Source organism: Nipponia nippon, unplaced genomic scaffold (genome assembly GCF_047370975.1).
Source record: "Nipponia nippon isolate SJK-2023a ecotype South Korea unplaced genomic scaffold, ASM4737097v1 scaffold_2, whole genome shotgun sequence".
Classification (NCBI taxonomy): Eukaryota; Metazoa; Chordata; class Aves; order Pelecaniformes; family Threskiornithidae; genus Nipponia; species Nipponia nippon.
In genome coordinates, this window is record NW_028262336.1 from 119,911,104 (window position 1) to 119,938,725 (window position 27,622).

Below are 27,622 nucleotides of genomic sequence, written 5' to 3' on the forward strand. Positions count from 1 at the left end.
CTCTTCTGTTTAATGGTATAGCTTGTAATAGTCAGCTCGTTGATTCTGATGTAAATAACTTTTTAAAAATTAAGATGGGAAGATCAGAGTTGGAAAGCAGAAAATATGGCAGAAAGACTTGGGGTCATGTATCCAAATGCTTACCTCGTCTTTTCACTGACTGGGCTCCAAACAGTCCCTGTCCCTTCATCAAATTAAAGTTTTTCACTTGTGTGCTAAAGAAACTCCTTTCTAGGAAAGCATTAAGAACAATAAGGAGATAAAAGTAGTTGGGAGAAAATATGCATTGAATTTTCAGTGCTGGAAGAAAAGCTTGTAGAATAAAGATAAATAAAATAATAAATATAATAATAATAAATAAATAAATAATAAAGCTCTTTTTTTTAAGGTTTTTTGTTTTGTTGTTTGTTTTTGTTTTGTTTTGTTTTTTTTCCCTGAGGTTTGAAGTCCTGTGAAGTTCAGTTTCTCTCAGAGGGGAGAGAACAAGGAAAGGGAGGGAGGCCTATCATATTCTCTGCATTTTAAATGGGTTGGTTTCTGTTTGGGTAGAAAAGAAATAGTAAATTTGGGTTAACTCTTAACTTCATACTCTCAAAAGAAGTCACAAATCTAGAGTTAAGTAATGAAACCTCTTTAGGAAAATCAATGCTACCTCTATCCAAGCTCAATTTATTCAGGAGGTCAGCTTTGTTGCTGCCCTGGCATAGCTTGAATTTAATGATTAACCTCTTTGTGACTGTTCATGTAACTTCTGGCTTTCCATCTGGTACTTTATATAAGCATAAGCCAAGATGATAACAGAAAGCTGTAGGAGAGTGGTATGTGCTATTTGGGGAAAAAAAAAATCTCTTTCCAAATCCTATATGCAGTATGCATCAGCCCCAGTGAAACTGAGAGAAGCCCATTAAGAAATCCGATTAGCTGTTTGCTCTCTAGATGAGTTAAAATCTCTGTCCAGTGTGGTAATCAGTGATGTCTAACTGGTAGCTTATCTGGTAATAGTGCTGTCGCCTTTTACAGAGGCGTCTTCTCTTGCAGTTCTGCCAGGCACGTGCATTCATTTCAGCCACGTATAACATTGAGCGTCGAAGTGATACCCTGTAATAAATTTTTAAATCCTCTTCAGTGCTGAACCTGGTGCTATCTTGTTCTGTTGTGTCGCCCTTCCATTCAGCAGATTTCCTTGTGAGATCTAAAAGTGTCATGTAAGCAGTAGCATACAAGAGGAGGGAGAGTATGCTTTGTGTGAAAGCAGCACTGAAAAGTGCAGCATTAGGTTCAAAGTTCAAAGCAGAGTATTGTCAAGTACTAGACAGTGTGCCTGCTCTAGCGGTAATCATCTTTGTAATTTTCTGCAGGTTAAAAAAAATCCATATAATTCTGGGAAGTACATAATATGAAAAATATTTCAAAAGTAGCTTTAGTTAATGTAATAGCCTGTAAAGTCTAAATTGTTTTCCTGTTAAAATGGAGTATGTGAGGAAGAGCAATTCTAATGCCAGCAGTCTTTGATGTATTTATCTCCATAAAATACAGATCTGCTGTCCATTCCATATCCATAGATGCTCGTGTCCATGGAGAGACCTGGCTGAAACCTGTGGAGCACTGTAGTAGCAACTGACACAAGTTGCCAGGTGGGACCTGAACTTCTCATCAGCTCTTGCCACATGTACATAGTCCTGTATCTTTTGAAGGTGTCTTCTGTTGGTAGTTGTTGATTCCCATCAGTGTTTGTTCATCTTCCATCTTTCCTTTCACTTGATGGAAGTGAATTTTGACTGTAGCTGTCCTGATGGTTGGGTTTTTTTAAGTGCTGTACACTTTTTGCTCTTGGGTTTCGTCAAGTTACTGTGATCTTAGCCATGCTTTCTACCTTATTTGGTATTTCATTCTAAACTTGCTATTCTGAAATATATTAATATTGTGTCATTTCTGTCTAGAGGTTTATGAACTATTTCGACCTGTTGCTACCATCCCCAGTTGATTGAAATTTTAGCATGCTCTCAAGGAAAATGAGATGATACCTATGGTACAGTACAGTAGATGAAAGGCTATGCTTCTCCCTTCCCCTTCTCAAAAATCTGCTTTGTGGTTGTAGTTCTAGTTTCAAGGCTTGGTTAATTAATGAAAAAAACCTCACTTCTCTGTTGGACAGAGGGGTAAGCAATCATTGATGGCCTGTATGATAGGAGAAGTAAGTAGAACTAGATATATTCTGATATCTCTATATCTTTGTAGGAAAAAGATGGTTCTCGGAGTTCTCCTGGAGGTGCTATGTCCTGTCCTCGCCTCCAAATGCACAGAATGTGCTCGTTGATTCTCTTGGGTTTTGGAGAGCCTATGCTCAAGAGTATGGGTGCATTACACTTGGCTTTATTTAGAATATTCAGGTTCTGGACTGGTTAGTAAGAGGCTCTGCTAAACCACCGCCTCGTTTTCTGTCCAGATATTTGGTTTATTTGCCTCTCTGTGTTGAATGACCATCCCTTTTCTTAGTCTCCTCTCTTTCTCCCAGTTCAAATTATTGGCAGTTTGTGAGGATAACAACATTTTCCTTTTCCTTTATGCTTGCACTAGAAATTCAAAGGACAAAATGCCCCTTCTTCACTCTCAGGAGTGAAGTGCTATTTTATAGTATCCTCAGATTAAACATTGGGGTCGCTGCGGTTCTGGCACCACAGCTCTTGTATTGAGGAACAGCCTGCTTGGAGCAGTGGTTGCAAACCCGTTTCAGTACATCTCACTATCACCAAGTCAGTACTGCAACCTTATATAAGCCTGTCTCCATCCACTTAACTCCAGGACAACTTCGATGATTAATATTTATATAAAAGCTTTCATGTTTCCACAGTGAAATTGTCTTACTCTCAAAAGAAAAGGTGGCTTTTTCCCTGTTGACTCGGTGTGAAAAAGCTTGCAAAGGCTTTCAGCAGCACTGCATCTGAGACTGGCTTCAGCAGAAAAACCAGGGTCGTCTTTAATTTGGTATTTCATTTTGTGAAATTGCCTACTCTGAGAGAAATAAAACATTTACATGTATATTAACCAATGTTTGCCAGCTCTTGGAATAAAGCCAGTTCTCTCAGGGCCAAACAAATGCTCTGAGTGAATGAGTAATAATCTGCTATTGTCACTCCTAATTTATGGATGGGTAGATAGAGCAATGTTTGCCATTTTAGGCTGTCCTATTTGCTTGAAAAACTAAAAATCGCGATTAGCTGTCGGCTTGGAGTATCTGTAGCATGTCTGTTTACAGCTGATTTACTCAATATAGCTGTTGCAAAAGTTCAAAACCTCCCCACGTGATAAGAAGTAATTGTGGAAGAGGATGAGAATGCATGAAGGTTACAGATGTCTTGGGACACTAATTTGGAAGCTGGAGCCAGAGGCTGAAAAGATATATGGCGGCATCTCTTTTTAAATGACATGCGAGGTCCCCGTGGCTCGTTTATTTTCTGAGGAAATCTGTATCACCTCTCTCATGTTAATAGAAAGTTAAAAATCTATGGATTCCCAAAAGAATGGCTGTATCGAGCTTTTGTTGTTGATAGATAAGTAAGAGGAGGGCATAATCCTGAGTACCTTACAATGATGTTTTTCTGTGTCTCTGAGCCTTTTAATTTGCTTAATTTTTCAACAAATGCAGTTAAAAACAATTTTGAAAACTTGGTCTTATGCATTTACGAGTGTGCTTTTCTCTTGAAGTTAACAGGAATCTTGGCAAGACTGGGCTGAATAAAAACAGCAACAAGACTTTCTTTTGTTGAGAAAGATGTTTGTTGTTTGGGTTTTTTTCGTTGGTGTTTTGTTTTTTTTTTTAATGGAAGCACTTAAAATCCCACCCCTTTAAGGCCCATATTAAATGTTGCAGAGAGGCAAATAGCACAGCATCCCTCTGGAGTAGGAGTTTGAGGCACCGAGAGTCACTCTTGAGAAGAAATTGTCCTCAGAATGTCCCGTGAAGTCTTCTGTGCGATCTCCTGGCAGGTTGTGGAGGAGTGTGCTATATCACACCTAAATACATAGGTAGGAGATAGATGAGAAGTACAAACCTTGCTTGTCAGCCACTAAGAGTAAATAAACACAGTGCAGAGATAAGAACGATAATTAATGTCAGTCTTCTCAGATGGATTGACTCTTCCATCTGCTTCTTTTAGTCTTTATTTCACTTCCATGCGGCTTTTCTTCCATGCACTGGTTTCTTTCCTTTTGTTTCGCTTTCTCTCTTGCGCACTAAGGGGGCTTTTCTGCTCTTTCTCTCTGGCCTTCGTTATCTCACTCACCTACTTGTGCTGCATCACAGTTTGGTTTTTTTTTTTCTTTCTTGCCCCCCACTGCATTAAACTTCCTACCTGTGGTCTTGTTAAATGAAGTAACAGCAAGAGCAGTTGGTGTTGATGTTGCAGACACCAGGATGTCCACAGCCCAGGGTGCAGCCATTAATATTCTGTCCATAAGCTGTGGAAGACAGACTCCGAAGAGATGCCTAAGGACATGATTCCTCAGCCCTTCTAAAAGGTCAGACGTAGGACTTAACTTCTGTACTGTGCAGCCTTAGCTGTCACTTGCTGTTCACAGGCACTTAGATAAGATTAAAAACTAATATATCCCTGGTTTGAGAGAAGGTCGAATAATACGTGATCCAAACCCTGCGTCTACTGGATCACGGGCAGGCGCCTTTAAACACCCATTCCCTGCACACCCACAGTTCCCAAACCGTCTGTGGGCCCCAACGCTGACTTGACTTCCATTGTTATGGGTTCAGGGTACAATGTGAAGTGGTTTGATTGTTGAGTGCCTGCTGTTGCATTGACAAGAGGGATCTGCTGAATATGCCAGAAGACATACTATCAAATTTGGCTGATGTGAACAATGAAGCAAAATGAATCGTATTTTTAAGAGCCGGTCAGCAGCATCTTAATAAAAATGGGAGGTGGGGGGGAGAACTGACTGCACCACAAAAGCAACAAAAAACCCCTAAGGACAAAAAAAAAAAAAACCAACCCAAAGACCAAAAAAAGCAAACAACCCACCCAACAGCTTGGAGCAATGTTTCTTGAAATTGCTCTAAAATATGAAACTATTAAGATTAATCTGAATTAATCTATACAAAGTCAGAACGATACCTGCTTAGATCTCAGCAGCAGCAGGTGCTTGCAGTATTATAAATAGAAAGCAATACAAATTGAGGTGCTTATTAAATTTGCCTTTATGATGCTTTGAAGAATTGCAGTGGAACAGAAAAGAAAAATTACCAAAGGCTCTGGCTTAGAAAGGTGACTTAAATAGCTGTGCTGCCAAAGGAAACGGAACATAAACCAAGATAAGTGATAGACTTGTTCAAAAAAGGTTATCTGACAGCAATTTGTCCCTAGCATGGAGAGACTGGCCGAGAGCTTTGGAGAGATGTGATTGAATAGGGGAGGGCTTAATTTTTTTGGACAGTTTTAACACAGTATTGAATTTTAATATATTTTCCAGCAGATTGCACTGTAATCCTTTCTAGTGCTCAGGTTTCTCAAGTTTTTCCTTGTTTTCCTTTTCCCCTTCCCCCAGCTGACAAAAAGTAATTCGTTGGGAAACGTTCATGTTTGGGAAATGGGCTCAATCAGGATTTTTGCTGCCTTTTTGGATAAGGCTTCAGTGAGGATCCTGTATGTCATTAGGCATTTTCTAAAATTCTTGAAACACTGCAGGGCCTCCGCAGAGAGGTGGCTGAGCAGAGCAACTAACAAATCGTCCAGTAAACCAGATCAGAGCAGCAGGCTCAGTTGGCAGAGAGACTATTAAAAATGAATCAAAATCTGCAATGTTTTTTTCTTCAATAAGATACACAAATTGATTTAATTTGGCAGGGAACATACTAGGAAATCGTAGCTTGGGAAAATCGGTGCTTTGGGGAGCAGTGAATTGCCCTGCGTGAGATCCGAGATCCTACTTTTTAATGTAGCAAAACACAAGCAGGCTTGCTGGCGGGCTGGTGGAGAGGAGGTCTGCTCCTGCACCCCTCTTGTCTCAGTTGCTCTCCCGGAAAACGCCTGGCGTACAAGGAGCGAAGGCTTCTAGGTTAGAAATGGTGACAACACACGTGCACACGCAGAACAGGTAGAGTCGTCATCGCAGAGCGAAGGGGGAAAGGGAACGCGTGCGGGCAACAGGACTTCTGGCATCCACGCCCGGATCGCCCTGGCACTGCACACGTGGGCTTACGCAAGCTAAAGTGGCTTGTGTGCTATACCAACCATTTAATATAAGTTACCCGTGATTAGGAATTCAGTTGCATCTGTATGCTTATGAGTTGCACAAAAAGGATGACTTAGTAACACTAGCGTGACTACCCTTGGAAAAGTTTGGATCTGTTCAGCAGGGAATGAAGCTGGTATCTTGCGCTAAGCTTATTAGGATTAATCCACGGTTGTGTATCGTTGGTGACTCTCTGAGAGCACTGTGAATATAGCGGATTGCTTTAAAAATAACCTGAGTGGAAAGGAAGGCTGTACAGGAATAAATGAGAAGGGAGAATATGAGCACTGTTACGTAGGGAGATGTACTGTTTTAGTCTTGATAAGTGCTTTAAAAGAAGGTCACTTGTACTTTGCAGTGGTTGAACTATGGTACTGATCGATAGCTGTTCGCTGAACGTTGTAGAGGAACTTCTGAGACATCCTTCTCCGACTGCCTGGGCGTGCTTGTAATGGACTTCGTTACACACATGGCTCCATGGCGTGTGCTTTTGCTTCTGAGTTTTTGAGCTGGTGGAAAGTCGTGGCAGTAGGACTGTAAACAGGAGTACAGAAATAGGTGGGGCAAGAACCAGTGTTGCAGAACTGATGAGGCAAAACCAGGCTTGTGTTTAGAGGGTGGCTTTGCTGGGCAACTCCCTTCGGTTAGACTGTGCAAAACTTTTTTGCCCTCTGTCCCTGTAATTTTATTAAGTCTTAATTAAACTTTCTGCAATTAAATTAGTTTACATTATTGTCACACTGTCTTATTATGTGTATATTGACAGACACTAACAGGGATTTGATCAGCCTAATCCAGCTGTATGTAATTATGTGCCTTCTCCTTAAATAATTGCAAACCGAGTCTATCAATCATGGCAGGAAAGCCTGCTGCTTTATTATAATGTGGGATTGTTTAGTGAAATGTAATAAGACTTCAGGTTTAAGCTGGGAGGTAAACAGAATGAGATTTTAATGAGACCAGCGGTAGGAATAAAAAACTCTCCCCACCCATCCTGTGTCGCAAGTCTCAGTTCTTATCTTCCATTCCCCCCCCGCCCCCCCCAAAGGTGTCCTGATTGCATTGTTGTCACGCTGATGTTGAGAACATTTCTGTAATTTGAAAGGAATTTGGGAAAGGCACAGATTTCTGGCTGCCGGAGGAAGAGCTCTAGCCTAAACCTGTGGTGCTGTTCCAATGTAAGGTGGAGGTTTTTATTTTATTCATTGATAACTTGATTACCCGGATCAGAGAGCGTGTAGAGGCAACAGAGGTGGGAATGAAATCTGCTAAACTGCAGCATTGCACAAGCTCTAAAACACCTGCCCCCATGGAAAACAAGTAAGTAAGGGAGTAACACCAGCACCCACTTCTGTGATTGTATTTGGGTTGATTTCTGTGTGATCTAGTTACTCTCCAGTGTCATGCAGTCCTCCCCTGGCGCGTGTACGAGCACGGAGAGGCAGGCACAGTGCCAGCAGTCTTTCCTCGGCCTCCTACTGGAAGACCATCCGTGCCAAGAAAAGCTTGAAAAACCAGAACTTTAGAGAAGCCCTGAAGGGGGTGAGTTGGAGATCTGAACCCCTCGTTCAGTGTGCGCTGGCACTGCGTCCAGCTTGCTTTAAATCTGCAAGTACCTCCAAGTTACTTCATAAAATAAAATGCGAAGCGCCGCTGTCGGTGAAGTGCTGTCCGTTTTCCCCTGCAGGGCTGTCTCAGGAGGGGTTCAGCAGTCCAGGTACACACCCATCGTTTCTCCTATTGTAGGTAGTTCTGTGTCTTGAGCCAGAAGAGGGAGATTTCCCTTTGTGGCCTCTGAAGAAACACACTGTTTCACAAGTAGTTTGAGTACAGCATGCACAGATTGTCTTGTGGTCAGGAAGTGCAGATGTTGTTTCTAGATGTTGCTGTGGTGTCTTGGGAGCTGTTCTTTCAGCTTTTCTCTTCTGTCGGTCACTCTCCATCCTTCCCCTCTCTGGGGCACACAAAAGCACGTACACGCACCCCCCTGCTGCCCCAGGCTCATCCCTTGCCTCTGCGTTTTTTGTGGGTTTAGATTTAACAACCCGTTCTTGCTGTGGGCATGGATTTTTTGCCTGCCAGGTTTTAGCCTGGACTCAATTTTCAGTGCCAAACGTTTAATGACAGCAGAATTATAATGAAAAGCAGTGTCAGTCCCTCAACTCTTCTGTTTGCATTACAAACCGTAACATCAGGCATCGGACCTGCTGGCGTTCTGCCGGGCGTGTGTCTCGGGGATCTGTTTCAAACCTGTTTACGGTGATGCTGTCTGACGGAGTGACTGTGCTGGGAACCCGGTAGTTTGAATGGGAGAAGTAACAACCAGACGGCACTCTGGATCGTAGGAAAAGTGTTTCCCATCTAGGTCATCACCAGCTCAGAGGATGAGCGCTGCTACCCTCTGGTGACAGTTCAGCTTGTGGTGTGAGTTAGCAGCCGCAGTCCAGGGCTCGGTGCGCTTGTGACCCTGACGCAGCTGGACTGGAAAACAGAAATGCTGTTTTCACACCGGATTCCTATTCTGCACCTTCTTGCAGATGCCAAATGCTTGGGGTTGGTCTGGGAGAGCAGCACATTAATTTTGAGGAGCTTGGACACCAGTGACTCATTTATTTTTATTTATTTATTTAGCATAGCTATTTAGAAACTGACTGAATTTCCGTAAGTACACTGGAAAGATAAATGTTTTGTATCCAAAGGAATCGTGTCAGGAAGAGCTGAGAAAATTACTTTTTAAGAAAACAGCTGAGCAAACACATACTATGAAGTCATATGCTAGGTGTTGTGGTTTACTGCATTTACGCACAAGATCATCTGCAGCTGTATGGATGGCGAATGGCAAGCTCTTCTCTTCCAGGCTCCCCTAGGAGCTGAATTCATGCAGTGACAGAAATTACATGTTTGTTTTTTGTGTACTTTCAGTAAACATTAGTGGTATTTCTTCATTGGACTGCCTGTTGCAGAAGTTGTCCTGATGCTGGTTCGTTATGTACAAAGAAGAATACAGGTTATTTATCCACCTGTTCGTGGAGCAAAAGGACTTGCCTTTTTTTTTGTTTTTTTTTTTAATTTTTAAATTCTATTCCGTTTCTTTGCTGCATTCAGGGCAGATCGGATTGCACTGCAACGCCGTATGCGCCAAAAATACCGTCACCTCGTCTCTGTTTAACAGTGCCTTCCCAGATGCAGAGATCCGTGGCTTTTTGTTTCTAATGCAGATTACTCGCTATATCAAGGTCCTCAGAATTGTGAAAATCGTATTGAAATAGCTTTTTGCTTTGGCGGCCTTGCTCTCTCTGACTTTCTGGCAGCATTCAGTGCTGGCTTTCATTTTCCAAATGGTGTGTGAGTATTTTGGAGACTCTCAAAGCTACGTTTACAGTAAATGTGATGTTGCAGTAATGATCGGTCAATTCAGATTTAGGTCTGTAATTTGGAAAATAAACCCACCATCCCTCACTAAAAAATAATGTTAAACTGTCTTCAAACAGCATCTTAATAGTTCCATATTGTTACGCATGTAATTAAAAGCTTTTACCCTTGAAAACAGGGTTGTTTTGATTTGCTAATCATAATTCCTTGCTACAGTCAAATAGACTGAGGTAAAGTTTTATGATATTAAGAATTGGCCTCATGCTGTAACGTGAAAATTCATTTTTCACAGAGCAAAAGATTTTCTCTTAATGCTTTTCTTCATTTGTAGCCCACTCTGAAATCATGACAGACAGTGTCACCGAAACATGAACATCTCAAATTTAGCATTGCAAGCATTATCTTCGGCTATGCGTCAATTCTGCTGTGCAACTTCTGTTTAAAAGTAACGAGCTGGGTGACCCAGAGCGTTTGACAGTGCGGAAGCCAAAGTTATTTGTGTGGCTGTTCCTGCAGAGTCCTTGCTCGCTTAGGTTGCTCTCGTTTTGTTAGGGGGGTGGCTTGTACAAATGGAAAGTTTATTTTTTAAGCAGGCAATAATCATTTTCCCTTGGTAGTGGTCGCACAGAGCTGTGTTTCGATACGAAAAGGAACTGTCCTGCAACTGGAATATTCACTTCATCATGGGGCTGCTTTTGTGTTGTTGAAAGTGGGTTGGCTGGGGAGGTTTAGGAGAGGGTGGCTGTGACTGGGATTAAAGTGTTTTGTTAATCCTCCGGGCAGGCTTGCTCTTTAGAGTTCAGCTCTCTTACTCAAATTGGCAAATCTCTGCTCTATCCATCCTTGTCACCCACACAAGTGATTACACAGAACATTTTGCTCCTTTAGAGCCTGTCAAATAATGAAGATTTTTTAACTATAATTTTACATTTAGTGTTTAAAATGGAGTGTAATAATTGTGCTTGAATGCGATGGAAATAGTGCTGGACAATCACTACTGCAGTTGCATAAAAACTGTTACAATCAAGCTTTTTTTGTTTGTTTGTTTTTTTAAAAGCCACCTCCTCCTCTGAGCCAGGTTTGCAAGGCATTAGGTGCCTAATGTGTCTGACACAAACGCAGGAGCAGATTTAGCTTCTGTCTCAGCATCGGAGTTGGGCACGAACCGGTCGAAGTGCTCGTGTAAATCCTACCCAGGTAGCAGCCATCTGAAGGGGTGAAGGCGTTCTTCATAAAAGATATGAGGATTGTTATTTTTCTCTCTTACACCTGCCAAAACTGAAACACAAGTTAAAAACAAGTGATGAAGTTGGACCTGTGTGCATGGAAAGGCTGCATGTAGAACTGAGGTCTCTGGAGACCCCATCTAGAACTCAGTGCACTAATATTCCTGTTTGTAAATCTGTCCCAAGCTCCTACTGAAATACTTCTTAAAATTCCCATTTAGCTGTGTTTCTAAGCTGGCTATATCACCTTAGAAAATGGTGACCTTGCTGATGCTACTCTGGCAATGGCCAGAAATTTGAGCTGCTGGAAATAAAATTCCCTGTCCAAAATGTGGTATTTCACCTCGAGGTAAAATCACGTATGGAGTAATGATAAAAAAAATAAATCTGCGTTCCATGGGCTAGTCTAAAACAAGTCTTGTCCTTTATTAATCGTACCCAGGGTTTGTGTAACAGTGTTACACGCAGTTCAATCATTTATTAAGAAAAAAACCCCAAAACATTTGCATGGTTTCAGAGGTAGGAAGTAATGTGTTATCTGCTGTTTAGATGCCACTGTAATTCAGGGTAGAAGCAAGAATGATATTACTTCAGCCAACTTGTTGGTCCCAGGCTCCTGGTGCTGGCTGGGGCAGCCCATGAGTTTCCTTCTCTTCTGTCAGGAGCTGCCATCTCCTTGCGGTGGCCACCAGCTCGGCCGCAGTGAAGTGGAAGTTGCATGAGGTAAGGGAGGATCAAAGCCTCACGTGCAGAAGACGCTGCACAGCCGCTCCTGGCTGCCCAGAGCCGCTGTGTCCGTCCTGCTGGGACTGTGCAAGCGGAGCGGCCTGGGGCTTCGGCAGCGCTGCAGGGAGCGACCCTCGTTCGCTGGTGGGAAGGCTGGCTCTTCATCAGGAGGCTGGGGAGTGCTCCTGTTGTAACTGCTTAGTTAGCGCTGGTTCCCTGCTACCCAGGCTTCCCCTTGCCCCTTGGGTCCTCACCTTCTCCTCTTTCCATCTCTTCGACTCGACTCTTCTCCCAGCCGCTGTGCAGCAGCACCGGCTGCAGTACCCTGAAGTAAGCAGCCCCGTAGCAGAAGTAACAAGCTGATAAGATTGTTGGGTTTAGTTCTTCTTGACTCGGATGCTGGTGTGTCCTGGTTGTTGGGAACTGCTGGTTTTGGGGCTTTTTAATGCTAAAAGAATCTGAAGAGTATTGTCTGCTTACGTGTCTTGTGTCCTTTTTCCCCACTGCTGGCAGGCAGTTTGAATACAGCGTGTCCTGATTGTCTGCTGGTTTGTTGTCTGGTTTTGTTTTGTTTTTTTTTTTAATGTGTGAGTAACATCCATGGCCCTAGGGGAAAATTCAAATGATAAAAATTAATTCTTGTCAGATTGTTTGAATTTCAAGATGTTTTGCTGTTCCACAAGTGTTACAGTATCAGTAGCAGGTTAGACCAGGTTAATCCAAATTGGCTTGCAAACACTTGTAATTTTGGATTTGGAGAAAAATTATTCAGCTTAAAATGGCTAATACATTCATGCTGTAAGGTTGGTGATAATAAGTTCTTTAGACGTCTAGACGTGCGATTACCCTAAATGCAGATAAACAAAATCTTTTGTGCACGTGTTGCATGTAGAAGGAGATGCAGAACTGCAATACTCGGCAAGCGCTGGTGTAGCCAGAGTCAGGGCTGCCGTTCCTAGCTCGCAGGAACAGCCGTGTGTAGTGTGAGGGGCTTTTAATTGCTGCTTAGTAATGGTCAGGGTTAATTTTACAAAAAAAGGGAGACAGCCGATTGCCATAAATTCTGGTTGGAAGATTGTTGATATATTTTGAAGGATACCAGTCCGCACAAGTTTCACTACAGCCTTCTGGTACAAAATTACCCCTGCTTAACTGTAGCTGACTTGCTTTAAGATGCTGGCAAACGCTTCAGCGTTGGTATGAGTGCCTTCAGCAAGTCCGCCGATGTATGCTCGTAGGTTTTGAGGTTGGCTCTGCAAAACAGTTCAGAGTAACTTAACCCAGAAGACAGAATGAAGAGCACTTTTAGATATAAAAAGCAATTTGGATGATGGGCAAGGAGGAGGAATGTAATTGCTCTAGACGTCAAGCCAGGGTACTAGATTTGTGAATTTTTATTATGTTGAAGAGTGATGTCTTTGCAAAAGCTTGAACTACTTAATGTTTTGTTCTGCTTGAAACCTTAGCTTTTCAGTGTCAGGTTGGAGCACTGCAATGTCAGAGAGAAGAGGTAGTCTCTCTGAAATAGATGTTTCAAACAACTACACCAAGCCAACACTCATTTTCTTGACTTGGCAATCGAGACGGTTTCTTTCTAGCCAGCAGATTCCTGCTTTTGGGGGAAGCTTTGCTATAGTGAACTTTATCTCATCACCCCATGCAATTTTATTATCAAATTTTAAACTGTGCAATTCATAAACAGAAGGTGAAGTTACAGTCTCTGGCTAGTGCCAGACTGCTGTCACACTATTGCGGACTATGGATATTCCACTTTTGTGAGAGTCTGTTAATCCCTTCTATGCTGTTCCTATAAACGTCCCAGTTGAGGGGGTCGCTCACTTTCCAGTAAAAGCAGGAGTTGAACTAGTTTGGTGCTTGTTCCCAGCCTTGGCAGATACTTGGGCCAGGTTGAGCAGTTACTAGAAATGGGAAGCAGCCTTAGGAGGATGAGTACAGTCTGCGGCAGCGAGCCCTCTCCTGTTCAGAGAAGACTAGGAATGGAAAGGAGACTCTCAGTTTCTGTTAGAGGAGAAAAGGTGAGTTTCCAGTTCTGCAGTGGGAGGTTAGCTGATCACCAAGGTTCCAGTTCCCACAAGACTGAAGTACCTGGGGGACATCACTTTCTCATTGCCCTTCTGATAGCTCTTTGCTCTGAGGCATTTTAAATGGGCAGTGCTAACTAGACTGTTAATTACACCCATCCCAATGCTGTATTATTTCCTTCCTCTCTTTGCTTGAGTTTTGCCTTCACAGTGTGCAAGCAGGGTGACTACTGGTTGAAGGAGGGGGTAGCTCAATAACGTGAGACAATTTGTTCTCATGGGCCATGCACGCCACGGGGAACGAGAGCCTAACGTTGTAATCCTGGCCCTGACTTGCTCTGCTTTCTGTATCTGTTTCTTCCTTTCTGTAATTGTCAGTAGTCACCGGCCTTCCAGGGAAGCCCTTGGGCGGCCGGTAAGAGGCTTGGCAGCAGACGGGGATAGCTGTGGCTCTCTTACTCCGCTTGCACAACATGGGCCATAGAATTTCATCTTACGCAGCTGCGCGCTGGTTTTTAAGTGCTGTTTCGTACCAGCGTGAACACAGCAGCACGTACAACACCCCGGACCTGTCCTGTGGGGGAGTGCTGTCTCTTGCAGCAACTGCCTAATGCTGGCAGCCGCGTCCGGGCTCCTAGCGGCAGCAGGGGCCTGGCAGCGACTTGCAGAGATTCACTGCTTCCATTTTATGGTTCAGTTGAGATGAACCCTAAGGCTCATATCTCTGAAAACCATGGGCCAGTTTCTGTGCAAGTCCACCTCTGCCAGTTGCAAAGCCAAGTAACCCAGTCTACTGGAAACGTATTTGGAGATTGATGCCAGATTCCCAAACTGGAGAGCATCAGCTTGCAATTCAAGTGGTGCTGACATTTGCGGGAAGGCTTTCTGTTCTAAGCCATCAGATGTTAGCTAGTGTATGTAATTAACTTGGTATAATTTTGCTTCAAAATGAAATATTCATTCAAAAGAGACTTAAAAAAACATCCTGATGTTTTTAATGTCTGGGTAGCAAGTGGTGCTGCGTAGAGCAAGGCACGCATTTATTGTTAGAGAGATTGGTTTCATGGCAACTCCTGTTTGTTACTATGGTACACAGAATGTCCCAAAGGCTTTTAGTGTCCGTCACTTCTTGGGTCTTGCGAGTAAGCTGGATACAAAACCCACTGATGTACATTAACAGTGGAGACGGAGAACAATATGAAAATACTACAGCCTGAAGTGCCCTGGTTGTCTGGTTACCCCACAGGGCAAATGTAAAACTTTATTTTGCATAGTAGTTTTTCTAGAGTTTGATAATAAAGCTTGTGACCAGAGCAGGAGGAGAATGAAACAGAAATGGAAGGGGTAAAACAGGGTTTTCTTTTGCCCCAGAGGAAATTCAGGAGTTAGAGAAGTGATAAGCAACAAAACCAAACCAGAAACCCATAGCTTGCAGAAGGAGGAATACCAAAGGCTCTGCCCTGAAGCAGTAAGAGAGCTGAGGATTTGCTGAGAAGAAACCGTTTGGAAAGTTTAGAAATGAAGTAGCCCCATTTGGTTAAAAGACTGGAACAGGGTGTCGGGTGTAGTCGCGCCATCCAATTCCTGTTTACCTCCCCGTTACGAAGGTCACTGACCACTTCTGGTCTCTCTAAATCTGTTAGGTATTTCGATTCTAATGCTGCAGCTTGCAGAAGGAATTGGTTCTTTCTAAGACTTGAGCTTTATTGTTGTTTCTTTTGAAAATCATCCCAATCACCAAAATTTATCAGAATTGAAGTGTTTGCCTCAGAGTCCAGGTGGAATTGGCAAAGTTTTATGATCAGAAGAAACCACCGCTTCAAAGGTGTGTGTGCATGGGATGCAGAGTCGGTGAATCCAGCTGAACACTGAGCTCCGGTCACCCGTGATGGCTTTTTTGCTGCTGTTTTTTTAGATTGCATCCAGGAAGGACCATGTAAAGACAGAAATACCGACCCATTGAATTGCGTTTGGTTTCCCAGTCCCACATGGTTGCTGTGATAGTCTGGCCGCTTCCATAAGTTTGAGTTAGTAGAGTTACTCGACATTTTACGCTACCTGATGCAGTATTTCACCAACCTAATTGGCTGGGTGAGATTCACAGCAGGCAGGTCGCTGCTGTTACGAGAAAGGATGAAAACTCCTTTGTAGTTGCATGTAACCTGTAGGCGGGGATTCTTGTTTTGTACGTGAGCGTTTTAGTTTGGTTTTGCTTCTGTCAGGCTCACAAATAAGGTTGAGTGCTAACACCAACAGAAAGCATCCCTCTTTCAGTGAAAACCACTTCTCTTTTCTTAAAAAGTAGTCATAAGACAACTTGTAGTATTGACCAGAGATGACATATCAAGAGGAAATTGTGTCTGTGGTGAACTGAGCGAGCTTTGCTTGTTGACACATGCTCCTCACCTACAGCAGCATGCTAAAATCATCTTCATGTTTTGATACAAAGAAGGAAAAAGACGCAGTCGCGTTAACCCACAAATTTCTTCATACGTTTTCTTCTGAGTATGTTAGGGAGTGATGGAGAAACATCAGTTCATAGTTTACTTTCAATTCAACTCAATATTTGACACCAGTAATGGTTACCCTCCAAATTTGTGTTGAGATACCTCTGGCCTGTATCCAGCTATTGTGCCACTGCAGAAACGGGGGATGTGGCGAGGAGGGAAATAGCCAAACAGTTGGCATCCTCCCTCCTCCCCACACGGTCAGGGAATTACACAGCTGTAGGCAGCTTAGGAGCAAAAACCTTAGGGTATGGAAGTATTAAGCACCTACTAGTTCTCCGTATTTCAGAGAGGCTTTCATATCGTGCGGTGTTTTTGTTAGTCTCACTTTATAGCTACTTCTGCTTTTAAAAATTGGTCTAGTAGATGCTTCAGAGCAACTACCTTATTAATGACTGCTTGTCTACGCCAGTGATTTGTAAGCAGGCTGGTTATCGTTTGGGATCTTTTTCTTATAAAAAAGTGTGACAGCACTGAGTCATGTTATGATTTAGACTTTGTTCTATGGCAGCAGAGCCAGAAGTGTACGTTAAGGAGCTCTTTCTCCACATTTCTTCCTGTTCGAATACCCTTTATTCCAATAAATACCCAGTGAGGATGATAAACGCTTAATGCTTTGCCTTACGGCGGGGTGCGTGCTCGCCCCTCCTTGTGCTGTAGGTTCCTGGGGAGCCACAGACGTTTAGTTGGGAGCCTGCTGCTGTTGCAAGAAGGGGCAGCTGGTGCTCTGTGTTGACGCAAGACTAATTCGTATTATTTTCATGAAGTCTTTAGCTGTGTTACCTTGTTTGAAAACGTATGGTGCTGGGCTTTGTTTCTGGCTTAACAGAGTGCAAGTTCAGTGCTCTGGGACAAATACGCGCACCGTGATGAACCGCTGTAGTTTTTACGGGGAAAGTGTTATTGATGAGCTGAGTGAGTGCAGTGCGATTCCGTTTCCTTGAAAGAAGCTGCATAGATATTGGTGCCAGTTGGATAAAAGACATACCAAGTGGAGCTGCAAATGGTTTTAATAACTAGAATATGTGTAGATCTTGCTCAAAAGAATTGTTTTTTTGCTTCTCTTCCAGTTTCTTGCACAGCCAACCACTTGAAGAAGGAATTCTTCAACCCCTTGTTTCCAAAGACCTTGGACTATTTTCTGCTGCTCAACTCCCTTCGCTCCCCCGTTTCAGTGAACAAAAGGTCCTAAGAGGAGGATGAGGCAGCTAAGAGGAAAACCCAAAAAAGAGACCTCCAAAGACAAAAAGGAGAGAAAACAGGCAATGCAAGAGGCCCGGCAACAAATCACCACCGTCGTGCTTCCCACGCTGGCTGTTGTAGTACTGCTGATTGTTGTGTTTGTTTATGTAGCGACTCGTCCAAATACAACTGAATGATGCAGCGTTTCAGACTTCCTAGCTTTGGGGTATTAATAATTCCGTCAAGAGCCAAAAGGAACTCGCTGCCACTCTTTTAGTACTTTACAAAGGAACTTGCTGGTATTTTCAGTCTTTCTCTTGGTTAGGATCCCGCAGTTTCTCTTTAGGAATGTAACATAAAACGTATTAGTGAATGTGCCAGTACGTTTTATGGTCCAGTTCATGTGCCTTTCAGACTTTTAAAATGGTGGTTTTCTTAAATCTGTTTGAAGCTCTATATTGTAAAAGGAAATCGTGTTCTGCTATAAATTTGTAAAAAACCCAGCTTTCAGCTTTTATCACTGTTGTGGATGATGTTGCTCCCATGAGCTCTTGTGTGTCTATTTCAGAACTTCCAAAGAAGTACATTTCTTCTTTGTACTTCACGTCATATGAAGTGCTTTGATTCAGAAAGGATATATTTATTTTTTGAATAAAAGAGAGAAGTCTTACTTGGAATCTTCAAATTATTTTGCAAAAAATGTGACTTATTGTGAAAGCCTACATTGTGTAATAATTTTTTCATTAAACACTATATAGTTCACTCAAAAAGAATTTCTTCAACATGCAAAGTGAATACTTCAGGATCCGCCGGGAGGAGTCTTACAGAAGTTGGAAAGGGCGATCCTACCAGTTTATGGTGAAGTAACTAATAACAAACTACATAAACACAGAGGCAGTTGTTTATCTGAATGCTAAATATTTAAATCTGTATAAAGTGGCAATAAAAAGGTGATTTTGGATACAGCCCTTGATTTTTTTTTTTTTTTTTTTTTAAAGGAAGGAAAAGTAACATTAGTGTAACTTAGGTCTCTGTTGCTGAAGTGAGCTGCTGTCCTGTGACATCCCCCTCTCCCCCTCACTTAACGGAAGCTGTGAGCACAGCTTGGGCAGTTTATTCTAGGAAATCAAGCTATAAATTCTGATCAACATGCTTCAGTAATCCTCTATTCTTCTACAGCCCTTTATCATCCAAATATTTAAGGCACTCAGTAAGCATTAACCTTCAGAAGACTTTGGGGAGGGAATCTGAGAACTCCTGACTGCTGCTTAAATACAGGCCAAGCATGGCGATGGTACAGCGCACTGAAGCGTAGCAGGAAATATTTCTGTGCCAAAAGTCAAAAGACCCCTCGCATCTTTACGTCACCCTCTGTCTGCCGGCACGGGGACAGTCCCAGGGAAGTCGACGGGACTCTTCATGCAGGTGCCAATGAGAGACCATGCCTTGCTTCCTGCGTTAACCCTGCGCGTTGTTCTGTGCAGAACGCTACTGCCAACCAGCGTGGTGTTGCAAAGAAATAATTTAGGCAAGCAAATGCAATTCCCTGCCCTGAGGCACGTGTTCCCGAAGTGGGACGAGTCTACGGCCAGCTCTAAACTAGCCCACTTCAGAATGAGACCGAGACCCGGTGGTGCTGGGATGGCCGCAGCTCGTGACGCTTGCTGTGCCACCGCTGTCGCTAGTGCCTAGGATTAAACTGGCCCTGCGGACTAGGATGCTTTTGGAATACAAAATTTGCTAAAAACTAAAAGGAAGAGTTTGGATGAACTGTTAGGTTGGGTTTTTGCCCCCCAGCTTGCAGCGTGGTTGGGATATATGCACAACAAACTACGGGGACAAGATGGCCATCGTGGTGTGCCCAGAAGCATCTACCCACCGCGTGACCACCGGGAAAGCTGCTGGGGAACCGCTGTGCTCGCCGTGCCGTGCACTGAGACTTTAAGTTACCTGTGCTTTGGTACTGCGAACCGCCTCCTTCAGCTGGAGAGATCCGAAATGATGCATCGGTAAAAGTAATTGCTCAGTCTGTGTCGTCTCCCAGCTGTTTCTGTTCTCCCAGGCACCAAATCCTTTTTGTCCTCTTGTTATTTTATCCTCAGTGGGGGATGGCTGCGATGGAGCTCTGATAGTTTGCCCCTTTTCTGCAAGGAGGTGTTCAGCTTGAATGAAATTGGTGTCTGAGGAAGAGAACAAAAGCGTGTGCGGTTTAAATAAGTGTGTTCTGCAGGGTACCTGGCGTCTTGGGCGTCTAGAATAGAAGCAAACTTTCCACTAACCTCTTCCATAGATTCCTCTTCCTCATTTTCCTCTTCCCCAGATCCTTAAGGAAGGTTTTCCTGTCCCTGCTCGTTCTGTGATATTTTCTGACGGCTCTAACAAAGTCCCTGGGACTTTCCCATCTCTGAGGAGCGGATTTATTTCAGTCTGTTCCACCTGCAGGGCTTTTTTATCAGTCCAAGCAATAACTTTAGAATTCGGAAAGCCTTCCCTGAAACTGTTCAGAGTCCTTACGTGAGGTTTTTTCCCTTCATTTTCTGCAAGAGTGGAGTCTGTGACACATAAGAGCAATTAACTGGCTGATAACATCTAAATAGGTAAAGGTCAGTTGGGTTCGATAATATTTAAGATTACCTCTCTAATGAGATGTTTCATTTCTGCTGCTTTTTCTTATGTCCTCCCTTTGTCTCTTGTCATCTGCAAATTCTTCAGGTGGCAGTAATCACCCTTTCAGAGCCGAATGTTTATTAATATGAACCTATGGCTTAATGCTAATAAAAGACTGTGTATTTCAGTTCCCTGAAATGTGCAATTTTACTGAGTGCTAATTGAGAGGAAAATAGCGTTACACATTCTGAATTGTTTCTTATGCAGAAGCTAGAATTGATTTCACAGTTTGAATCTTTAAAAAAAAAAAAAAAAGAATATATTTTTCTCTAGTAAACAGGTTGGAGTCTGACATTTTCTACCAAATTCCCTTTTACTAGTATCGGATGTGCGAATGCGCAGTTGGGAGGATGGTATGAAGCCTCTGTAGACAAAAACTGTCAAAAATCACTGGGAAATAATCGGGAAGTAAATTAATGGCAGTTGCCCAAATGTCAACTCCTGTGAACTTCTCAGCCAAAGGTATAACCGTGTCTCTGGTTTTTACCTGTATGTATTACTTCAAGTGTCAGTTGCCTTCAAAAATGTTTTAGAAATAGGGTTTCAAACCTTTTCCCAGCATACAGTAGCTTGTGGGCAAAATGGAATGATTTATTACAAGCGTTTTACCAGAAAACTCATGCTGAGATACTTCTTCAGCAGTGTCTTAAGATACGGTTTCCAAGAGTGCTCATTATCAGGTGAAGTCATTAAAAACCTGCCATTGCCCTCTGATAAATCAAGTTACAGAAGCAATTTTTTAAAACCAATTTTTCAACGCATAAATCAAATCTGAGTCAAACACTTCAAGGTTTGAATGGAGTTTTAGAAACGTCTTCGAAGTGCTAAGAAAATAAAGGAGCCATGCCAAGTATTCTCACCATGGGGAGATGCCCGTCTGTCTGCTGAATGGCCCCAGCCCCCAAAACCAAGCGAGAGAAGCCAGCGACGCTGCCCGTGGGCTGAAGGAAGAACTACACGGATTTTCAGAGCTCAGAGAAATCGGTTCTCGGTCTTCTGTTTCAGTCCATCGACCAGAAAATGTTTACTTATTCACGCTGATGTTCAGAAAACAGCGCTTTTAAATACGAGGCAGAGAAAACGCGCCATTCTTTTTTCAGATTATTTATGTTCGGTGCCCGAATGGTGCGCGTGCAGGTTTGAACACTCCCGTAGCTGTGGAAGATGTGAACTAGAGCCTCTACTTTGGTTCTCTGTTTTGGACCTGCGTCACAGAGACGTTTCTTAGAAGAAGTTTCTTAGCAGGGAGGTAGTTCCAGCTCACACGCTAGGCACCAGCAAAGCAATGTCCTGCTGTCCCTGTCCCAGCTGAGTCTCTTCATCATCACTACAGACGGGGCTGTTTGCTGATGCTGTCTTCTGTCCACCACCTTTATTTGGTTGAAAAGTTTCAACCAAAAAAATTCTTGTTACGGTGCTTACGTGGGATACGGAGGGCCAGGACTTGTGTAGGATTTCTTGCTCCCTCTGGGATTGTGCAAGGGCTCACGTCGAGTAAATCCTATATCTGTGGCAGGGAATCCCGTGACGGGATGGTTTAGGACTGTTCTTTGCACACAAACATGTTCTCGTAAGGTAACAGGGCAAACACATTCTCGACAAATCTGTTTCCAAGCCCCTCGCAGTTTGGTTAAGAGTAGATCGGAGGAACAAACCGCTCGGTTTGTTGGTTTAGGAAGGGACACCCGAGCGCAGTGTATCAGTGTCTCGGGGTGTTGCTCAACTCACTAGCAGAAATTTAGATGCAGTACATTAAATTGCAGCCTATTTATGGATTTGAGGGTGTCCATGTGATTAAATAGTAACTCGGACACAGTGAACTTTGAGATCTGAACCCTACAGTGAGTTAAAACCAACACGCAGTTCCCGCATTGGTTTGGCCAGTTCAAACAAGCTCTGCTAGAACAATCTTTAACCTCGCATTTCCTCAGCAGGCTGCTGCGTCTGAGAAGAAAAAAAACTTCCCTAGCACAAGGCAGTTGGTGTAAAATCTAGTGGATAGCTATTTTGCATAGAATTAAGTGGAAAAAAAAAAAAAAAGTGATGAATGATCTAATTGGCTGTTGTAGGTTGTAAAGCCCGATGTAATCCCATCACCTGTGTAATCCAGGGTAGGGACCTTCCCCTGGTGCCCTCTGCCTCCCTCCAGCCGTTTGGTCTCTGGGAGACCCACGGGCAGAGGAGCAGGGCGGAACGGAGGTCGCTTTGGTGACTGTCATGACGTACGATAGATGTACAGCCACCGGGGCTCATCTCATTAGACAGTCTCTGTTGATGACTTCCTTCTTTCTCATTCCCACTGGTGGTGGTTCGTCCAGTTTTGAATTACTAAGTGGTGGTGGGCTTGATTCTGTGTGCTGTCGTACCACTGTTAAATCAGGAATCATAACCAATTACACGATGATAAAGCCAGAACAGTGAGACTGGGGTTTAGGCACTCTCTGTAGCATCTCTGATCACAGCAGAGGTGTCTTAGCCTTTGGCTGCGTAAGCTAAAGCCATCGCTTAAGTCTGCCCATCGGAAAAGCAAGAAAGCCGTGCCTGTGATTTTTAGAACGTTTGCCCATTTTTGTGTTCACTTGGCACTGTGTTCTGCCGCCGTTGTTTGCATTCCTCTCTACACGGCTCAGAGCACCCACCGTCTCTCTGACGCTCTCCCATTCTTATACTCTGAAATTTCCCATACAGAAAAGAAGGGCGTAAGAGATGGTGGCAAGAAAATGCGCTAAATGCCCAACTTTCATGTGAGCCACTTTAAATGTTTCTGTTCAGTTCCTGTCGTTTCACCAACAGCCCCATCAGGGTAAGTTTTGGGAAGTGAATTGGGCAGCAGTGGGCTGGCAGCTCTTATACCACCAACTATTTCAAAATTATATCTCGATGAAACATGTTGGCAACTGGGTGTACATGACCTCTGTTTTTCCTTCAGTGAAAAAAGCTGGTGGCAGCCTGAACCATTGTTCTTTTTATTTAAAACAAGTCTTTCAACTGGGAGCCAAAAAAATGCTTTTCCGTAAAGCTTTGAAAAATCATAAAAGAAGTCCAGCAGCTTACAGGAATTTTCCATTCACAAAGTAGAATAGAAATCTTCTGTGTTTTTTGGCTAGTCCGTAGCTCCCGAACATTGCACCTTGTCCTGTCAAATGAACTTATGATTAATAATTCATTTTTTTCATTTTTATTAGTGCTTTCAGACATTTATAGCCTTGGACCCTTCTGATTATTCCTTTTTTTGACAATATACATACGTCTCCAATCCCTCCTCGTAAGGTATATCATTTCTCAGTCTTTCTTGTATCTGCAGTCCCTCATTCTTTAAAAAGCTTTCCAAACTTGAAATGTGGTACATGTTGTACACGCTATTTTTGGCATGATAACATCAGGAATACGTATTTTCCTTCAGAAACCTCTCACCAGTTCAGTCAAGCTGCTACCTTTTAGTACAGTTAAAGTATCCAGCCCCAGCGGCGTGGCGCTGGCTATACCTGGCAGCAGTGGGCTCTTGTTTAAATTGGGGACTGTCAGATGAGGAACTTCTGCTGATTTTGGCTGGCGAAGAGAAGGGTGACCTTTCAGCTAACTATGTGTTAAAAAAATGGCACTTTGATCCGCGCTGCCTCAGGACATTTGTGGCGTAATCCGCTGTGAGCAGGAAATAGCAGTAAACAAGCGGCTGTTCCGATACAGGTACTTTGCAGTTTTCAGTGCTTTTCACGGGGAGTTTATTATATGGCGTGACACAAAAGCCAGGCTGAAACTCACTCAGTCGTTTCATTAGCCAAAGCTAGTACCTTGGCCAGATCTTAAAAAGCTTTAGAAAAAAATCTTACTCAGTTTTTGATAATTTCATTCATTCACTCTGGACCATCACACAGACCTGTATCATGAGAGGGATCCTCAGGCCTGGGACTGGACTCAGACACAGATGTTTCTTTGAAGATCTGGAGCATGCTGTCTTGTTGTATGCTTAAATTTTGCAGTGGCAAAACAATCCGGCTAGCTGGCTAATAGCCCATATTTTTTTTTTCTCTTGCCCTTCTGAAAGACAACATTTTGCTGTCTTTTTGCTTGTACAGATCTTTCCCAGCTTAAAACTTCGCTTCATTTCCAGAGGTTCCTAAATTTCTTCCTTAGTTCTTTTAAAATTCCCAGATGCATCTCCCCTTAAGTTAAGGACACATATATATTTAGTTCGTTCAGATGTCCTTCCATCATCTCTTTATTCCGTCCTCATTCCTCCAGCTGAGTTTAGTAATTTTCCTGAATTTTCCTGTAAAAGGTTCTTTGATGTCCTCATTTTCATTAGTCATTTTATTGCAAACCGAGCCAAACTGGTATTTAAAATCTTGGTATTTTGTGTAAGTGTGATGTAGTGTATTTTGCTTTAATGGAAATATAGCTTCCAAAAACAATTTACATTTTTGCTGTGGCCTTGAATATTAATGAGACTTCTTTTACTCACAAACTGGAGCTGTTTGACAGTCTGGTATTATTTTTATCCGGATTTTTCCAGGAAGTTGGCAACAGTATATGCTGGAAAGCACTTCTTCAGTATCTTTTTCACTGAAATTGGTGGTTCATCAACACTGTCTGTAATTTCTGTTTCGCTTGCACAGCAATAGAATTCAGTATGAATTGCAAATAAAAGGAATCTCAACATTATGCATTTTTTTGGCACATGGAGCTGAATTAACTCTGCTCAGTTTTATAATGTTTTCTTATGTTGTAGAAAAATATAAAGATTTTAGGCCCTTACCTAAACCAATTTGTCTGAAGCTAAAGGTTTTTTCCCTATTCCAATGTAGTTAAACAACGAGCCAACAGGCCAACATAGTATCAAAACATCGGTACTAAAACAGGTGCTTTTGAAGACAGGATTTAAATATCATAAAGTATTAATGTAAAGCATGTAAAGCACCTCAGATCAGGCTCTGCCCCAAATGAAGTCTATACGTCTGGTAAAAGGGGCAATACAGGTGGCTTCAAAATATCTGCTTTGTCTATTCGTGTTCCCCTCACGGACCTGCATGGCTTAGAGCATAAGAAAGAGCGAGCTCAAACTTCTCATTTCAGGAGTCCCAAGGGCAATTTCTAGAGCCAAGAATAACCAGAGCATAGATAAGCTCTTTATGCTAGGAGCTATGACATGGCTAAAGGCCCCTGTTATTCTTGTTCTCTGCAATCTAGAGAATTTCTCTTGGCTGATTATATTTTCAAGGGAATAATTCCACTTATTAGCCCTCTGCACATCACAGAATTGAAAGTATCTTTCTTAATTTACAGTGCTGCAGCAGGGTCCCCGCTGCACACAATTGAACTTTGCAAAACCAACCAGTCTATTTTAGAATATGTTTAGAATACAATATTTTGTAATATAGTCAAGTTACAATATACCTAAACCTGTAGGATAATGATTACCTTATCGAAACCTTGGTGATAAAAATACTTGCTATTGGCAATGTGCCTAAATACATTAAACAGCTGTTGCAGATTTTAGTTCTAAGAAACTCATGGGTGATTATTCGGTTTTATTTTCTTAATTGTGTGACTGGCTTAAGTATGCCCGCTTTGCTGGATCCTGGCATATTTTTTGAGAGTATTTTCAGAATGTCTTTGCAGTTCTTCAAGGTGCGAATTTAAACGTTCTTCAAACTCTCTTGTATGTCTCTCTTCCTCTTGAAGGAACTTTTCTGTTGTTGCAAGGAAGGACATCTCAGGGGGAGACTGAGAAACGAACAGAAAATCATGGTTAGTAAAAACCAGCAAGTACTACAACATGTTTGCATTATCACATTTTAGATTTGAAAAACATCTTAACTCATAGCAGCTAATAACGCTATAACACTTTCTATCTCTCCAAGAAAACATGAATTTGGGCATCCATTTTTAAAGGCATTCAGGTGCGCAGGTAGCACGATGTGAACATGATGTTTGAATACCTGTGATATTCACAGCATTAGGATGTAGATTTGTCATTAGAAATGTAAATATCCCCACAGACAGAATGAAGCTGCTTCAGAACCAAAATCTTTGGATCAGCTAAAGGTTATGTTAGTCGCTTGTATAATTTAGACCAGGACAGAGGACAATAGTCTCGTTTTTGGAATTACAGTTGGGTACTGCTGATTGCCTCCTGTAATTTTAGCTCTCTGCTTCTGTGATGTGATGCTTTCTGAGGAAAGGAAGAAAACCTATGCTCATTTCAGTACTATCAACTTCAAGCCCTGATATTCTGGAGAATGTACTAAATTTTATTCGCTGCAAGTAGTTCACTGAAAAATCTTCTTTCCATTTAACGAGCATTTAGTAGACTGAGACATAAACCATGCCAAAATCAGTCTTAGAATGGTTGTCATGGGATGCAGAGTTGTATAAAGCAAAGGACATGAGTAAGTCTTTGCTGGAACAAGTTCTAAATTTTTAAGCAGCAATTTTTGTTAATTCTTTTTGCTAATACTTAAGATGCATTCATTGGAATGTCTTTATCAAAAGAAATATGAAATAATTTTTCTTTGCCTAAAGATATTATGCTTGTCTAAATAAATTCCATGTTTATTTGTATAGATAAATACAATTTTATGACATGAACTTTTAACAGTCAACTGAAAAAACTTAGTATAGGAGCTGTAATACTGAGTAAGAGAAAGATAATTTTCTGTCTTTATATGATCATATGTTGAAAAAGATGATTGACATTTATTATCTTAATTAAACCATATGTTAAATAGTCTTAATAACTGATTGTGTTATTAGTCTAGAATCTCTGGTTTTGTTTTTCCTAGAATGTAAAAAGGAAAGTTTATCTGTCAGCGTATCAAATAGGAATCATAGATCATAGCATGGTTTGGGTTGGAAGGGACCTTAAAAATCATCTGGTTCCAACCCCCCGCCATGGGCAGGGACACCTTCCACTCAGAGCCCCATCCAGCCTGGCCTTGAACACTTCCAAGTATGGGGCATCCACAGCTTCTCTGGGCAACCTGTGCCAGTGCCTCACCACCCTCATGGTGAAGAATCTCTTCCTTATATCTAATCTAAACCTACCCTCTGTCAGGTTAAAGCCATTACCCCTTGTCCTATCACTATGCTCCCTTGCAAAAAGCCCCTCTCCAGCTTTCTTGTAGGCCCCCGTCAGGTACTGGAAGGCTGCAATAAGGTCTCCCTGGAGCCTTCTCTTTTCCAGCGTGAACAACCCCAACTCTCTCAGCCTGTCCTCACAGGAGAGGTGCTCCAGCCCTCTGATCATCTTCATGGCCCTCCTCTGGACCTGCTTCAACAGGTCCATGTCCTTCTTATGTTGGGTGCCCCAGAGCTGGACACAGGGCTCCAGGTGGGGTCTCACCAGAGCAGAGCAGAGGGGCAGAATCACCTCCCTCGACCTGCTGGCCACGCTTCTTTCGATGCAGCCCAGGATACAGCTGGCCTTCTGGGCTGTGAGCGCACATTGCTGGGTCATGTTGAGTTTCTCATCAACCAGCATCCCCAAGTCTTTCTCCTCTGTGCTGTTCTCAATCCACTCTCCGCCCAGCCTGTATTTGTGCTTGGGATTGCCCCGACCCATTTGCAGGACCTTGCACTTGGCCTTCTTGAACTTCCTGAGGTTCGCATGGGCCCACCTCTCCAGCCTTTCAGGGTCCCTCTGGATGGCATCCCTTCC

At 42.7% G+C, this 27,622-nt stretch overlaps 2 protein-coding genes across 2 annotated transcripts in view; one reads left to right on the plus strand and one right to left on the minus strand.

The window, feature by feature from the left end:
• Positions 1 to 18,263, plus strand: part of SMCO4 (single-pass membrane protein with coiled-coil domains 4) — a 29,131-nt gene extending 10,868 nt beyond the window's left edge. Inside the window, exon 2 of the mRNA XM_087759084.1 lies at positions 17,187 to 18,263. Within this exon, the coding sequence (XP_087615210.1) occupies positions 17,316 to 17,495 (180 nt within the window). The 5' untranslated portion in view covers positions 17,187 to 17,315 and the 3' untranslated portion in view covers positions 17,496 to 18,263. The remainder of the gene's footprint in view (positions 1 to 17,186) is intronic.
• Positions 18,264 to 25,250: 6,987 nt separating this feature from the next.
• Positions 25,251 to 27,622, minus strand: part of DEUP1 (deuterosome assembly protein 1) — a 48,916-nt gene continuing 46,544 nt past the window's right edge. The window contains exon 14 of the mRNA XM_087757701.1: positions 25,251 to 25,689. Coding sequence (XP_087613827.1) covers positions 25,519 to 25,689 — 171 coding nt within the window. The 3' untranslated portion in view covers positions 25,251 to 25,518. The remainder of the gene's footprint in view (positions 25,690 to 27,622) is intronic.